Source organism: Mixophyes fleayi, chromosome 6, assembly GCF_038048845.1.
Source record: "Mixophyes fleayi isolate aMixFle1 chromosome 6, aMixFle1.hap1, whole genome shotgun sequence".
NCBI classification, from domain to species: Eukaryota; Metazoa; Chordata; class Amphibia; order Anura; family Limnodynastidae; genus Mixophyes; species Mixophyes fleayi.
In genome coordinates this window covers 32,244,860-32,259,754 of record NC_134407.1, presented here as the reverse complement: position 1 = coordinate 32,259,754, position 14,895 = coordinate 32,244,860, and the positions used below count along the sequence as shown (strand labels likewise).

Below are 14,895 nucleotides of genomic sequence, written 5' to 3'. Positions count from 1 at the left end.
TACATTTGAGGTAGACAAAGGAGGTGCAGACATGAGACATAGGGTAGCATGTAGGCGGAATAGTCTAGGAGGATTTATAATAGGAATTTGTTAAGATAAATGCTGCACAATTTCGCTATGTAATTGGATGGATGTATACATTATACTGGAGTTTTACTTATTTTAAAAAATAAGAATGTTTAGTAGTAGCACTAATTTAGCCAAATAAAACAAATGTACAACTAATGTGACAGATGTTATGAAAACTCTTTGTATGTAGTGCTCTGTTGGGTTCTTATCCATGGTCACCACTATGTTCTTTTTCTCTAAGACAGAGTCCCACCGAACCCTACTCAGAATGAGGTGAGGTCCTAACCATAACAAGACTCCAAAGAAGCAGGATGCACACTAAGAATTGGCTTATATTTGGGAGTGGATACGGGAAGGACTAACAATGGGGAAGCCAGGATACTCACAGATAAATAAATAGTGGGGGGTTAGAGTGATCTGAATCACTGGATTGGTAACTAGGAGTGTCCCCAAAAGGTTCAGGCAGTACAGATTTAACATTCTCCGGCTGTTGTTTGTCTTGGTGTAAAGAATTAGGAGTAGGGGTGGATTTTTCACCTTTTAATAGCTGTTTGACAGAGAGAGGAGATGCCACTATTGTAAATATGATGAGAAAATCTAAATAAAAAACAATCATACAATGTCAATTGGGAACAGGTTGTTGGAGTAGATTAGTTTGTCTTCATCTTTCAGAAGTAATCTGGTCGACCAAGACTGTTGAAGGTATATCTATGAGAACATTATCGTTTCAGAGTAAGAGGATTAGTGCTTGAATGATCAATAATATTTATAGTAGAAATACCTATGTGCTGCTTAAAAATAAATGCCACAAACACCATTATCCATGCACTCATCATTTCCCGACTTGATTACTGTAACCATCTCCTCATCGGCCTCCCCGCTCCCACTCCGTCCCTCTTCGTTCTATACTCAACGCAGCTGAGAGATTTATCTTCCTTTCACGCCACTCCTCTTCTGCCTCTCCACTCTGCCTTGCCTTACACTGGCTCGCTTTCCCCTATAGAATCCTTACCCTCACCTACAAAGGCCCTCTCCCACTCCACTGTCCCTTATATCTCTAACCTCCTCTCCATTCACACTACTGCCCATTCCCTTTGATCGGTCAATGACCATTGCCTCTCCTCCACTCTGATCACCTCATCCCACACCAGAAGAGGCTGACCCCCTCCACTGGAATGACCTCCCTTACTCTTTCTGACTGTCCCCTAATTTGTGCATCTTAAACAGGCACTTAAAATGCATCTGTTGCTCAAAGCCTACCAGCCATCCACCTATCTCCATGCTTGTTCTCCTCACCTCCCTCTTCCCTGTTTGCACTCCTCTTGTGTCTGTTACCCTCCACTGACTTCCCTCCCTCGCTCTTTTGAGCAGGACACTCTTCCCTCCTGTCTCTACACTTTTTCTTCTCCTCCAACTTCGCTGTATTTGCTATGCTTGAAGCCCTTGGAGTCTTGGTTTTATTTGTTCACTGTTCTGTACCATGTATGGTTAACTGTCCGTATTATGTACGGCGCTGCGGAAATCTTGTGGCGCATTATAAATAAAGGATAATAATATATTGAAGTCTTGGTGTAATAACTTCATCCAACCATAAGGTGGCGTTATATCTCTCCATTAGTGCATTGTTGTCAGGTGACTATAACCGGTTTCTTTATCAGATACAGTTAATTGTAGCTAGAAATGTTTTGTCAACACCTTCAAACCACTTGACTTAATTTTGTTAATGAAAATATAGAACAAACTGATGATCGGAAATTACATCCAAGGCGGTGCTGCGAGTTCATGTCATCACAAGCCAATAACAAGGAATTTTCTCACAAGATGTCTGAGCTTAGTACCGCCCCCTCTCCACAGCAAATAGACCAGGGGTCGGCAACCCCCGGCACGCATATCAGATGTGGCACACAGACCACTTCTGTCTGGCACGCTGGAGCTCGCCAGAGCTCCGCAGCTACCTCACTAAAGCAGCCTATGATGGGCGTGCCAGAGTTTCTCTGTTTCGGCCATCATCGGCTGCTTTAGTGAAGCAGATTGTTATAGAACAGAGGAGGGGTGTTGACTCCAAAGGTAAATATGGGGAACGCTATAAATTGGGGGCACATCTATGTGGCATACTATGAATTGGGGGCACATCTATGTGGCATACTGTGAATTAGGGGCACAACTATGTGGCATACAATGAATTGAGGGCACATCTATGTGGCATACTATGAATTGGGGGCACATCTATGTGGCATACTATGAATTGGGGGCACATCTATGTGGCATACTATGAATTGGAGGTACAACTATGTGGCATACTATGAATTGGGGGCACATCTATGTGGCATACTATGAATTGGAGGTACAACTATGTGGCACACTATGAATTGAGGGCACATCTATGTGGCATACTATGAATTGGAGGTACAACTATGTGGCATACTATGAATTGAGGGCACAACTATGTGGCATACTATGAATTGAGGGCACATCTATGTGGCATACTATGACTTGAGGGCACATCTATGTGGAATACTATGAATTGGAGGTACAACTATGTGGCATACTATGAATTGGGGGCACATCTATGTGGCATACTATGAATTGAGGACACAAATATGTGGCATACTATGAATTGAGGGCACATCTATGTGGCATACTATGAATTGGGGGCACATCTATGTGGAATACTATGAATTGGAGGTACAACTATGTGGCATACTATGAATTGAGGGCACATCTATGTGGCATACTATGAATTGGGGGCACATCTATGTGAAATACTATGAATTGGAGGTACAACTATGTGGCATACTATGAATTGAGGGCACAACTATGTGGCATACTATGAATTGAGGGCACATCTATGTGGCATACTATGAATTGGGGACACATCTATGTGGAATACTATGAATTGGAGGTACAACTATGTGGCATACTATGAATTGAGGGCACATCTATGTGGCATACTATGAATTGGAGGTACAACTATGTGGCATACTATGAATTGGAGGTACAACTATGTGGCATACTATGAATTGGGGGCACATCTGTGTGGCATACTATGAATTGGAGGTACAACTATGTGGCATACTATGAATTGGAGGTACATTTATGTGGCATACTATGAATTGGGGGCACAACTATGTGACATACTATGAATTGAGGGCACATCTATGTGGCATACTACGATTTAGAGGCACATCTATGTGGCATACTATGAATTGGGGGCACATCTATGTGGCATACTATGAATTGAGGGCACATCTATGTGGCATACTATGAATTGGAGGTACATCTATGTGGCATACTATGATTTAGAGGCACATCTATGTGGCATACTATGAATTGGAGGTACAACTATGTGACATACTATGAATTGGGGGCACATCTATGTGGCATACTATGAATTGGGGGCACATATATGTGGCATACCATGAATTGAGGGCAAATCTATGTGGCATACTACGATTTGGAGGCACATCTATGTGGCATACTATGAATTGGAGGTACATCTATGTGGCATACTATGAATTGGAGGTACAACTATGTGGCATACTATGAAATGGGGGCACATCTATGTGGCATACTATGAATTGAGGGCACATCTATGTGGCATACTATGAATTGGGGGCATATCTATGTGGCATACTATGAATTGAGGGCACATCTATGTGGCATACTATGAATTGGGGGCATATCTATGTGGCATACTATAAAATGAGGGGCACATCTATAGATTTACTCAGTTTGTTCTACGAGCTTCTTTCATTCACAGAAGCAACAGACAAATATACCTTGGTATCATATTTACTTATATCCATGCCACACAATGTAACACACTGATTTTCCACAATGGACCTCATAAATCTCTTGGTTTCTTTCATTTCCAATGGCCCTTATTCCACCTTGAATATACTGTATATTTGAGGATTAAACCAGAAATTGCCCTTGATGTAGACATGGCTAGTATTAGGAAACGTCCCGTTGTCCCTAAAAATGTTACCAGCTAGCAGCAATCATGATATGATTTAGAAAATTTTGCATCAGGCATACCTGTTTCTAATCGGCCTGTCCAGGAGAGGCCAAATGTGAATCTGATGAAGTGGATCTGTTCCATTGTTTCTGACAGTGTCGGGTCATCCCAAACTTCTGAGAGACATTAGTCCGATACGGCTATAATATAACAGGAACCCGCAGTGGACTATTTTAGGCACTGGCGGATAGAGGGGGGCGATCGGGGCACTCGCCCCCCTCCCCCTTTCAGCAGCAGTCTTCATACTTTAAAATTGCTTCTGAGAGGTCCGATCATTGGGAAGAAAGTGGGCATGGCCAACCGGGGGACAACCAATCAAAGTGAAGATTGGCGAGGCGATGCAAAATCGCCCCCGCTAAAAGAAAGTCTAGGTCTGCACCGCTTCGATATCTTACAGATCAACCAAAAATCCCTGGTAAAGACAAAAAAACTATTATACTGTTAACTATCTGCCCCACCAGCTTATGCCCTGTTGAAAGTATAACTTTACCAATCAATAGACTAGATGAAAAAAAAGTCTCTTAAAATGTATTGCACTGTATGTTACCTAAAAACTTCACTCTTCGCTCTTTTGAGGCCCCATACCCTCTGGCTTTTTACTAGCAGTTTTAAATCTAATACCAAAGGCAAACATGTTTCAGGGGCGCACGGAGGATTTTTAAGGGGGGGGGATTTTTAAGTGAGAGAGCTGCTGCGCATGCGCCCACACATGCGCAGCAGCTCCGTTTAGGCAGCACTGTCCTATACAGCAGCCGTGGCGCTGTCAAAAAAGCGTCCGCAGGGGTGCTGTATACAAACACAAAAAGTTGGACAAATAAGGTTCTAAAAATACACTGCAATAACGAAACACAAGTAAAACACAAATGGGTATGGTAACAGAAGAAACAATGTATTTAAAAATGCCTCAGGCATATTTACACCTTGCACACAAGTGTTTCCCAACTCCAGTCCTCAGGGACCTCTAACAGTGCAGGTTTTCCTGGTGACCAGTGATATAATTAGGACCACCTGTGGATCTTTCAAAGTGTGTCAGTCAGTAATGATTACACCTGTGCTCCAGCAAAGAGATTTGGAAAACATGCACTGTTAGGGGTCCCTAAGGACTGGAGTTGGGAACCAATGCTGTACACAGTGGTGAAACTACCATGGATGCAGGGAGAGCGGGGAGCAGCCTTTACTGTACATTGACTATGCGCATCTGCCCCTTCCCCATCCTGCTCCCTCCTAGAAATCATAGCCTGACACAAGGGTCCTTTGCACTTGAAGGTGAATGGGACGCTGCTGTGTTTTGTGGCGTATGGTCTGTATCTGGACATGCACAGAGTAATTGGAGTATTATTTGCCCTGGAATCGGCTGATACGCTCCTTAATGAATCAGGCCCAAAATGTGATCTGTATATTTGGTGGTGTTTACAAAACATGATTTCTGTACCTTAATCCACCTTATGGTTATGATCTATGCAATATTATTAATTTAATTCTTCAACGGTACAAATGTAGACAATGTATTTTAAATAGTGTGTTTTTAAATGTCTTAAAAGCTTGGCATTGTTATGCAATTCATTACTGATCACAAAGAGGTACAAATATTTCCCTGTCATTTGTTGTGTTCCTGGTTGCTCATCAGTAGGAAGGGGTGGGTCTATAACATATGTATATATGCTGTAGGGCAGAGTCCACTAAACACACAGCTTCCCCTCTGGTATGTCAGGCTGGGTATATGATTATATACAGAGCACTGCTGTACATAACCTATGTCATTAATCTCTGTGCTTCTCCTGTAATGCAGGTCTCCTAGTTGGCAGCAGTGACAGTCTGCAGATATGAGCGGCTCACAGAGAAGTTTGGGGAAGGGTAAGTGTTATGGTTGTAGCACTGAGCTGGTGTATGTGGAGAGAGCAGTCCAGCCTCCTGACACACTGACCTCGGTGCAGATAACATTCACTGTTTACTGATAGGGACATTTGAAGGAGATTTAGCTTCAGTCAATGGGTTCACGTAGATAACCTGGATGCTGCTGTGTTACAGGATATAAATAGGAGATGGTTTATGTGGGAGACAAATCCCGGGACTCAGACAGGAGATGCAGCTGACGTATGAACCGTCCTTATGAGGAGCAGGAAGCTGGGGTTCTGGTTACATTACTAATGCTGTAATAATATTATTACATATTATATGGTGGTCTCTTGTTATGTAATGAGCCCTCCGAGGTGCAGGTCTTACTGGCTGTAATTGAGGCAGATTCTCGGTATAACAGGCCGGACACGTCACATACACAGACAGATGGACACTTCCTGCTATAATCTCATGTTTTGCCATTATAGAAACATAAAGTGTGTTTGTTTCTATTTGAATAACTGTTACGTTTTATTTTCATGTTGTGTATACATTTTGGTTTATATAACTGGAATGCCTATATGAAATGCACATGGCGTATTGCAATGAACTAATTGCAATACAGCATGCACTCTATTATGTATCAGTTTGTGTGTGGTGTGTTTTATTTTTATTTTTTTTTAATTGTATTTATTTGTAGAACTGGCCTGAAACTCCATAATAGAGTATAATTTTGCTACTATTGATAGTTCTACACTTTGCTTTGTAAAAATCTAATTACAAATAAAACATGAGCCCAATTCAAAAGTTTTTAGCAAAGAAAAGTGTTTTTCCCCACAGCTTAATCTCTTCTGATTTTTAAAATGGTGGCAATTAAAGTTATTAATGCTGTCAAGCTTTTTATCCTGATATCTGCTAGGGAGGCAACTTGCTAGATATAAATACAGGTTTATTAGGATAGACTTGCAGGCACCAATATTTTGCTATGGCTTCCCAGCAGTTTCTAGCAATTAATCTGGTGGCAGGGGGTGAGCTGTCCGTCATGTGGCCTATACTGCTGTAGATACTTGGGGATCCGATGCAATTCATAATCGCCCGCAGACAGCTATGTGCCTGCTTACATGAGACTCTGCTTGTAAGTCACCTAAGAAATGCAGCCATCACAAGGAATATTAATTGTATGGCATCAACTCCTGCATGTTCACACTGTACTGCAGCATAAATCTTACATGCAACTCTTCATCCATATGAATGAACCTTAATAGAAATGCCAAATAATTTTGTCTCTTAAAGGAATATATTTAATAATGATTATAATGTTGGCTTTATATGGATTATACACTAAATTACTAATACATTATTTTTAAGTTTGGTTTTCATTCTGCCATGTTTCTAAAATATACATACTGAATGAAAGATATTTATTTCAGGCAGTGATGCCCCGGGACCAGTACCTGAGGGCATCATCCGACTTTACAGCATGAGATTCTGCCCCTATGCCCAGAGAGCAAGGCTCGTCCTTCTTGCCAAGGGAATCAAGTAAGCCCATAAAATATATTACCTGTTGATGGAAATGTTAGTCTGTCCTCATTCAGTGCTTTTAATACCTGTTATTAGTTACCTCAAACAAAATACATGATTTCCTTTTGTCTATTTCTATAAAGCAGTCTTTGTTTTTTTTTGGTTTGTTTTTAGGATAGTAACAAGCAAGAAACTCTAAAAATACAGTTGGAGGAGGAGTTTCAGTGCAGGTGACTCCTCATAGGAGGGGTGTTGCAGCCAACCAGTAAGGTGGCAGATACAGTGACATCACTACTGTTTACATTTTTCCTTGCTGTCTCTGGTGCATTTGGCCTCAAGTGTCTTGAGGACTTGGCCGTTGATCTGGGGGTGGGGGACTACATGCATAAATGAGGTTGACATGGGGAGTGGGGTCATGGGACAAATCCCCACATTTCTAGGAATTTGGGAGTTAGGTTGAGATTCCCTTTAAAGTCACTATGTCCAAGTTTTTTTTACTTGATAAAGTATAAAGCTTTAGAAAATACAGTTCTATCTCTGTGTGTTTGAACAATCTTTTGTGTTTATTAGTAGTCTGTAGTAATATATCATGGGTTGTTCTGTGATGACTTAATGCTTAGGATGGAGTTACAGTAAGTATTAGATGGGAGCACTGACTGTATGAATCCTTATATTTCTACTTAAACTCTCACAGGTCCTTTACCTCTAATGTATAAATCCTTAACCACCCTGTGTCCCACGTATAGTAAGGGGCCCCATCCTGCTCCACCTAACTCCTGTTACCTGTGTCTGAGATCCAGCTTCTCTTTTTGTTGCGCACTGTAAGCCACCCATAGCGGTGCTTCCATAGAGATTTAGAGGGGTACTATAGCGGTGCTGCTTTTCAAAAATCTGAAGGTTTAGTCCACTAGTCTTAATAGAAGTAACAGAGCAGTGTTATGCTCCAGACACATATTATGAAGTGCTCGTGTGTGTGTGTGTGTGTGTGTGTGTGTATGTGTGTATGTATATATATAATATATAGATATAGATATAGATAGAGATAGAGGGCTGGCCAAATTGAGGCTCTCCGAGTGTTGCTAAACTACAAGTCCCTGCATGCCCTGCCAGCTATCAACTGGCTATCAGCTGGCAAAGCATGCTGGGATTTGTAGTTTCACAACACCTGAAGAGTCACAGGTTGGCCAGACCTGCTCCCCGCCATGTATTATTGAGCGTCGTACAGTTTTTGGCTAACCTAGAATGTGGCTTTCTATAGAGGCCCTGACACATAACAGCCAATGCATATAAAACAGCCCACATCGTCTTATCTATTCTGTGCTGTTACATATATTCTCCATCCATATCTGGACAATCATTCTGAGCTTGTTAGATGTGTTCTTCATATCCAGGTGTGTTTTCCTTCTTTGACTACTATATATTACATCATAGATCACTTTCCTAATTAGTCATGTAACACGGGTACACCTGTATTTTAAAGGAAAAATTCCTTTTTATTGTGGGGATAAAAGCAGATAGCATACATAACTCCTGAGGATTTTAAAGTGGTGCCGCACTTGGGCTACATATGCGATTGCATTGTTTTTATGAAATGAGCATTGACATTTAAACATACATTGTTAGCATGCAGTACTTTAATTACTGTAAAAAAAAAAAAAAAATGTTTGGATTTTGATTTGCATGTTCCTGAGTGGATCTATTGCATATTATTTACAAGAAAAAGCCCTTCCCTGAATTGTACATGTCTATTAAATATAATATAACTTTGGTAAAGAAATAATTATTTTCTTTGTTTAGGCATGAAGTTGTAAACATTAATTTAAAGAACAAGCCGGACTGGTTTTTTGAGAAAAGCCCTCTGGGTCTGGTACCTTCTATTGAAACTTCAGATGATAAAATCATTTATGAATCTCCAATTGTTTGTGACTACCTGGATGAAGCCTTTCCTGGGATTAAGCTCACTCCAGCTGACCCTTATATAAAGGCACAACAGAAGATGATATTGGAGCATTTCTCCACGGTAGGAGAAACTGGGAGCTTTTTGTTGGGGTGGGAAGACGGGGGAGTGTGACAGGGCAGTGCGATGGTTCCCACCTCAGATTGCAAGCTACTGATACACTTTATCTTTCACACAGGTGCACTGGGGACGGATCTGCCTGTGGGTTTTTTTTGGGGTTTTTCCCCTTGATTCCTATTTTAACGAGACTATGTAATTCACACACTAGGGGCCTGATTCATTCGTGATCTTATCTGCCGGTTTTTGCTCGTCTTAAGCAAATCCACTCTGTGCATGCTCAGAAAAGGGAGATAAGAAATTCTTCACTTACGCAGTGGATTTTACTAAAGATGAAAATCCATCTTAACTTATCTCCGTTTCTTCTTAAAAATAAGCATCTTAACTTTTGTACAAGATAAGATCACTAATGAATCGGGCACTAGAGTTACATTAAAGGCCAACATTTGGACAATGCACTGAGCCTTGCTTTGGATCCATATGTTTATTTTATGGCTATGATATCTGTTATCCAGAAAGATCAGGAATTTTAAGAGTTCTTGTACACATTCCATGCTTGTGGAATCATAATTATTTCACTAACATTTTACATATATCGGAAATATATAATCAACTTTTGTCCCTTTCCAAAATAACAACTACCAATATTTCTGTGGACTAAATAGTGATTCCTCTCTGGCTATCAACGGGATTGGGGGGTGTCATCTCGCCAATGAAAAGCAAATAAACAGTAACGTGGTTGTATGCATCTCGGCCAATCGTAAGCTTCAAAAACCCTATCCGTTAACAAGTAAACTTGCGGAGGAGAGTAACTTGGTGCTCGAACATATTCTCCAATCTATATAAGAATATTGAGGAGGAGACAATTACAGAGTGAATCACAGAAATGGGGTAATTTCACGGCCTTCGTTTAACCCTTTGCTGCAAAATTATCCAAAGGGCAAAACCAAAATGTTTCTCTTTGGGCTACATTGAGAAGTCTAAATTAACCTGCTCGATGGTCTTAAATCTGAGACTTTCTGGGTTTGTTACGGTATTTTGAATAGTGTTTTGAGATGCTATATCTAACCATTAAGTTCCAAAATATGAATCTTCGATTGTCTCTTTGCTTTTCCCACAACACACAATGTTATATTATATGTAATGCAGTTTTGTATAGTTGTAAATTAAATTGTATTTTTGATTTAATGGCTCATTAATATTACCCAGCAATTTGTCTGTTATTTTCCCCTTATCATGCCCTGTCTGTTTATATAGCCTTAGCCTGCAATAAAAATTAATGATACCCATAGCCAACAGGCAGCTTTTCTGCAACCTACTAAAGTACTATATTGGTTTTTGTACAGATTACGTCTGTGTTGTACAAGATCATGTTTGCAAAAAAGAAAAATGAAGATGCAACTGAATTTAAGGCACAATTTTTGGAGAAACTCACAAAATTTGAAGAGGTAATGAGAATTTTCTTTTACCAACTTTAAAATTGACCCATTGTTTATACACTATGGAGGCAGCAACTTCGTGGCCTGTAGGATTAATTGTGACAATACAGCCACAAATGCCTCCGTGATATCACTGGCTCCTAGTGCAATGACAGTGCTACATTAGCATTAATATTACTTCAGTCCAGAAATGTAGGCCTTCAAGTGTATGAATAATGAATGTAATTTAATGCTGGACAAACTGCTACATGCTGTTTATTATAGTTGTATTATGATTGCACACAGTCATTAATATATTATACGAACGGTGAAATTCAGTTCAATGTTTTTTGTTTGGGGGGGCATCTTTCTGGGTATTATGGTACTGAGCATCACAGATCTTCCTGTGCACCCAGGGCCGGATTAACCCGAGGTCTAACTGGGCTACAGCCCAGGGGCCTCGGGCATCCAGGGGGCCCTTGACAGAGCTCAGCAGAATTATTGATTGGGGCGGGGGCGCCCCCGGCCCGCTCAATGCTGAGCTCTGTCACTGCAGTCCTCCTTCTCCGGCGCTCAGTAAACTCCTTACTGAGGAGATCTTGCGAGAGTGTCACAAGATCTCCTCAGTAAGCAGCTTACAGCGCGCCGCGTAAGGAGGACTGCAGTGACAGGAGAAGGTAAGCGCTTGGAGGGGGGGCGGTCGGCTAACAGGAGGGCCAGTCTGCTAACGGGGGGGGGGCCTCACGGGGGAATGGGGGCCCCCTTAGCCCAGGGGCCTCCATTCCGTTAATCCGGCCCTGTGTGCACCTCTATTCTGTCCCCCATGATCATTCTGGAGGCAATCCGCAGCACATTGCAGAGAATTGATTTGGCTCCTTAATGTTTAAACGGGAACTGCACCCATGAGAATGTAAGGCTTTCTTTGAAACTAGATTCTACATAGCTGCTGCAACTTACACAAACAAAATGTGTGCTCCACATCTCCGATGGCAAACACTGCTAACTTGTATTTCAGCTGTCACTTTAGCATAAACTTGTTTTGCTAATATATAGTTGGATATAAGGATTCTATGTATGTAACATAAATGTAATTGAGACATAACAATGCATAATGATCACTTTTATTTACAGAGTGCACCAGATACACAATTGACCAATTAAGTGCTATTCTACTCATCATTAATAACACATTAGGTCAGGCCACACTAACTATAAAAGTCCACTATGCCCCTTTACATTAGAGAAACTCTTACCTTAATACCAATATAGTAATAATAATATTTTTTTATCTGCTATAATCTACTTATTGTTAATATATCTACTGCTTTATTCCTATCTTGAATGTTTTTGGTTTAAACCTTTATGTAATCCTGGTTATGTTTAACTTATCACAACCGTTTTAAAATAAGTTATTCTAAAATATCAAAGTCTAACTGTTGTATCTGATTTCTTTTCAGCTGTTGGCTAAAAAGGGGACCCCGTACTTCAGTGGAAAATCTGTGTCTATGGTTGATTACATGATCTGGCCCTGGTTTGAGAGGTTCAACATTTCTGATGTTCTAGAGTAAGAGGAAACTATATACAGTATTTTATATATATATATTATATAATCACAATGCCTGATTTATAATTGTATTTTGTCATTTCACTGCTTAATGAATAGGAGGTATAGTGTTTGTATAGACGTTTTTAATGATTGGCTATTTCCATGTAGCAAAACTGGAGCAAGTGGTGATGTCAACCCCTTTTTATGGAGAACATTACTTACTATTTAATTTTTCCCCTTTTGTAGATATTTGGAGAAGACCCCACGCATCAGTGCCTGGTACAATCTTATGTTACAGGACCCAGCTGTGAAGGAGACCTATACTGATCCAGAAGATCTATTAAGCTTTTTCAAACTCTACTCTCAGGACAGCTTAGAAGCTGTTGATTACGGCCTTGATTAAGATCACCACTGTGACCTGTATACTTTGTGCCTTTATTTTAGGGACTATGGTTCCTAAAGTGTTCTGTATTTGATTTCACCCAAAGCACTTAAATTCTGAAACTTGTGATGTAATAAATAATTTCAAATCTTGAAACCGCTCTTATTTTCTGGTTGTTATGCATGTGGGTTTTTAGGTTCTCAAATTCTGGTCCATATACCTCATTGTTTTCTTTGAGTGTAAGCACCACTCTTGTGTGACATCACTTTGGATTCAGGAACTTAATCACAAATAAGTGATGTGGAGGGTTTCAGTACTGACTGTTCTTAAATCAGATTATAGGATTTGCTGTTAAAATAAATAGATGTTCAACTTAGTGGCCTTTGACTCATACCTTCTTTCTTTTAAGATCCGCTAACTTCTGAGAGACAAATATATTAAAATTAAACCTGGGTGTCATTCTCACTCACTCTCTGATCATCTCCCGCTTCGACTACTGTAACCACCTCCTTTTTGGCCTCCCCCATTCTCATCGCGCTCCTCTTCAATCTGTACTCAACGCAGGGGCTCTGGACCTAGTGGCCAGTCTACTTGACCACAGCCTTCAGACCTGAATGACTGTACACTGGATCCAGGACGCCTGCGATAAGTAACTGTAGTTATTTTTATTTTGACTTGTTGTTCTGCTACTTTTGGCTATTAAATCACACTGTGCTTTGGAAACACATTTTGACAATCGTTATTGGATAGCAACTACACGTGCATAACAGACATGTAATAAGATTGTACGATAATATACCCACCTAATCTAAAGTGATAGCATACGTGATTACAGATTCACCGTTATTATTTTCTTCAAAGCGCCAACATATTACATAGTGCTTTACATTGAGGGCATAAAGACACACACAAACCACATACAATGACCCGAAACAGCAAGTAAATCTGGTCCTGTCCTAAAGAGCTTTCAATCTAAGAGGTACATGGGGAAGTGCTTTTGTTGTTCTTAGGCAGCAGCATTTTCAGTCTCTGACAGTATTGGCGACTGGCATATCTGTGCAGCTATATGTGGTGTGGTACCGTTAGAACGAGCAGAGACAGCAGAAGACGGAGACACAAAATATGAACCAGTCATGGTAGAAATGTTAACACAGTCAGCTGCTGGCAACCAACTTTCCCATGTATTGTAAGTGAGCATCTTTACTCTGCTGTTTCTAAAAGAGACGTTTGCTTTCTTGCTGCACAGGTAATTTTGTGATTATTTTGTCAGGTTGGAGTAAATGTGTTTTTCTGTAATGTCTACTTTTGGAAAAAGGACAGTTGTTCCCCATGTACGGTGGCAGCTGCTCTCACCAAGGAGGCAATAGAGATCACTAAAGGAGGAATAGAGATGGCAAAGTAATGACATTAAACTCTCCGGGTTCAGCAGCTGAACTGAGATTATATCCAGTAGAACTTCTCAACCCTGCTGTCGGTGTGATGACATGTAGTTCATAAAAGTTAGCACTGCTACCTCACAGAGTTTGAGTCTGACCAGGGTCGTAGGTGTGGAGTTTGTGTGTTCTCCCCTTGTTTGAGTGGGTTTCCTCTGGGTGCTTTGGTTTCCTTCTACAGTACAAAAACAAACTGTGATAGGGAATTTAGAATATAAGCTCTAATAGGACAGGGACTTATGGGAATGACTACATATTTACTGTACAGTGCTGCATAATATGGTTGGTGCTATATAAATAAAAATAAATATCTGAGTTCCTTTTATTCATACTGGAATGTTTTATGCCTTAATATCTAGTTGTATATGGGTTCATTGAGTGAATGCTGAAATTAATTCCATTCTTTGATAACTATTGACAACATTAAAGTACTTTCCAATTTATACCAGTATCATTTAAAGCAGACTTTCAAAGTCTAAAAGTGGTTTCCAGCTATTTTACCGTATATGTACTATACAGGATTCTGTTGATTCATGAATACTCAGCACTTATTACTTACTGTATTACTTGCCTGTACTTCAAATGTTTAATTTAGAAAAGCACTCCAATGGGAAGGGGGGGGGTGTTTGACAGCCGATGAATACCGACATACATCACA

General features: G+C 40.4%; 1 protein-coding gene across 1 annotated transcript; it reads left to right on the top strand.

Annotated features, from left to right (window-relative positions):
- The first annotated feature begins 5,836 nt into the window (after nt 1-5,836).
- Nucleotides 5,837-12,960, top strand: LOC142161001 (glutathione S-transferase omega-1-like). Its single transcript, XM_075216189.1, has 6 exons — nt 5,837-5,941; nt 7,354-7,462; nt 9,242-9,464; nt 10,805-10,906; nt 12,334-12,440; nt 12,669-12,960. Exons 1-6 carry the CDS (start codon nt 5,911-5,913, stop codon nt 12,823-12,825), a joined length of 729 nt encoding a protein of 242 aa, XP_075072290.1. The 5' UTR covers nt 5,837-5,910; the 3' UTR covers nt 12,826-12,960.
- The last annotated feature ends 1,935 nt before the right edge of the window (nt 12,961-14,895 follow it).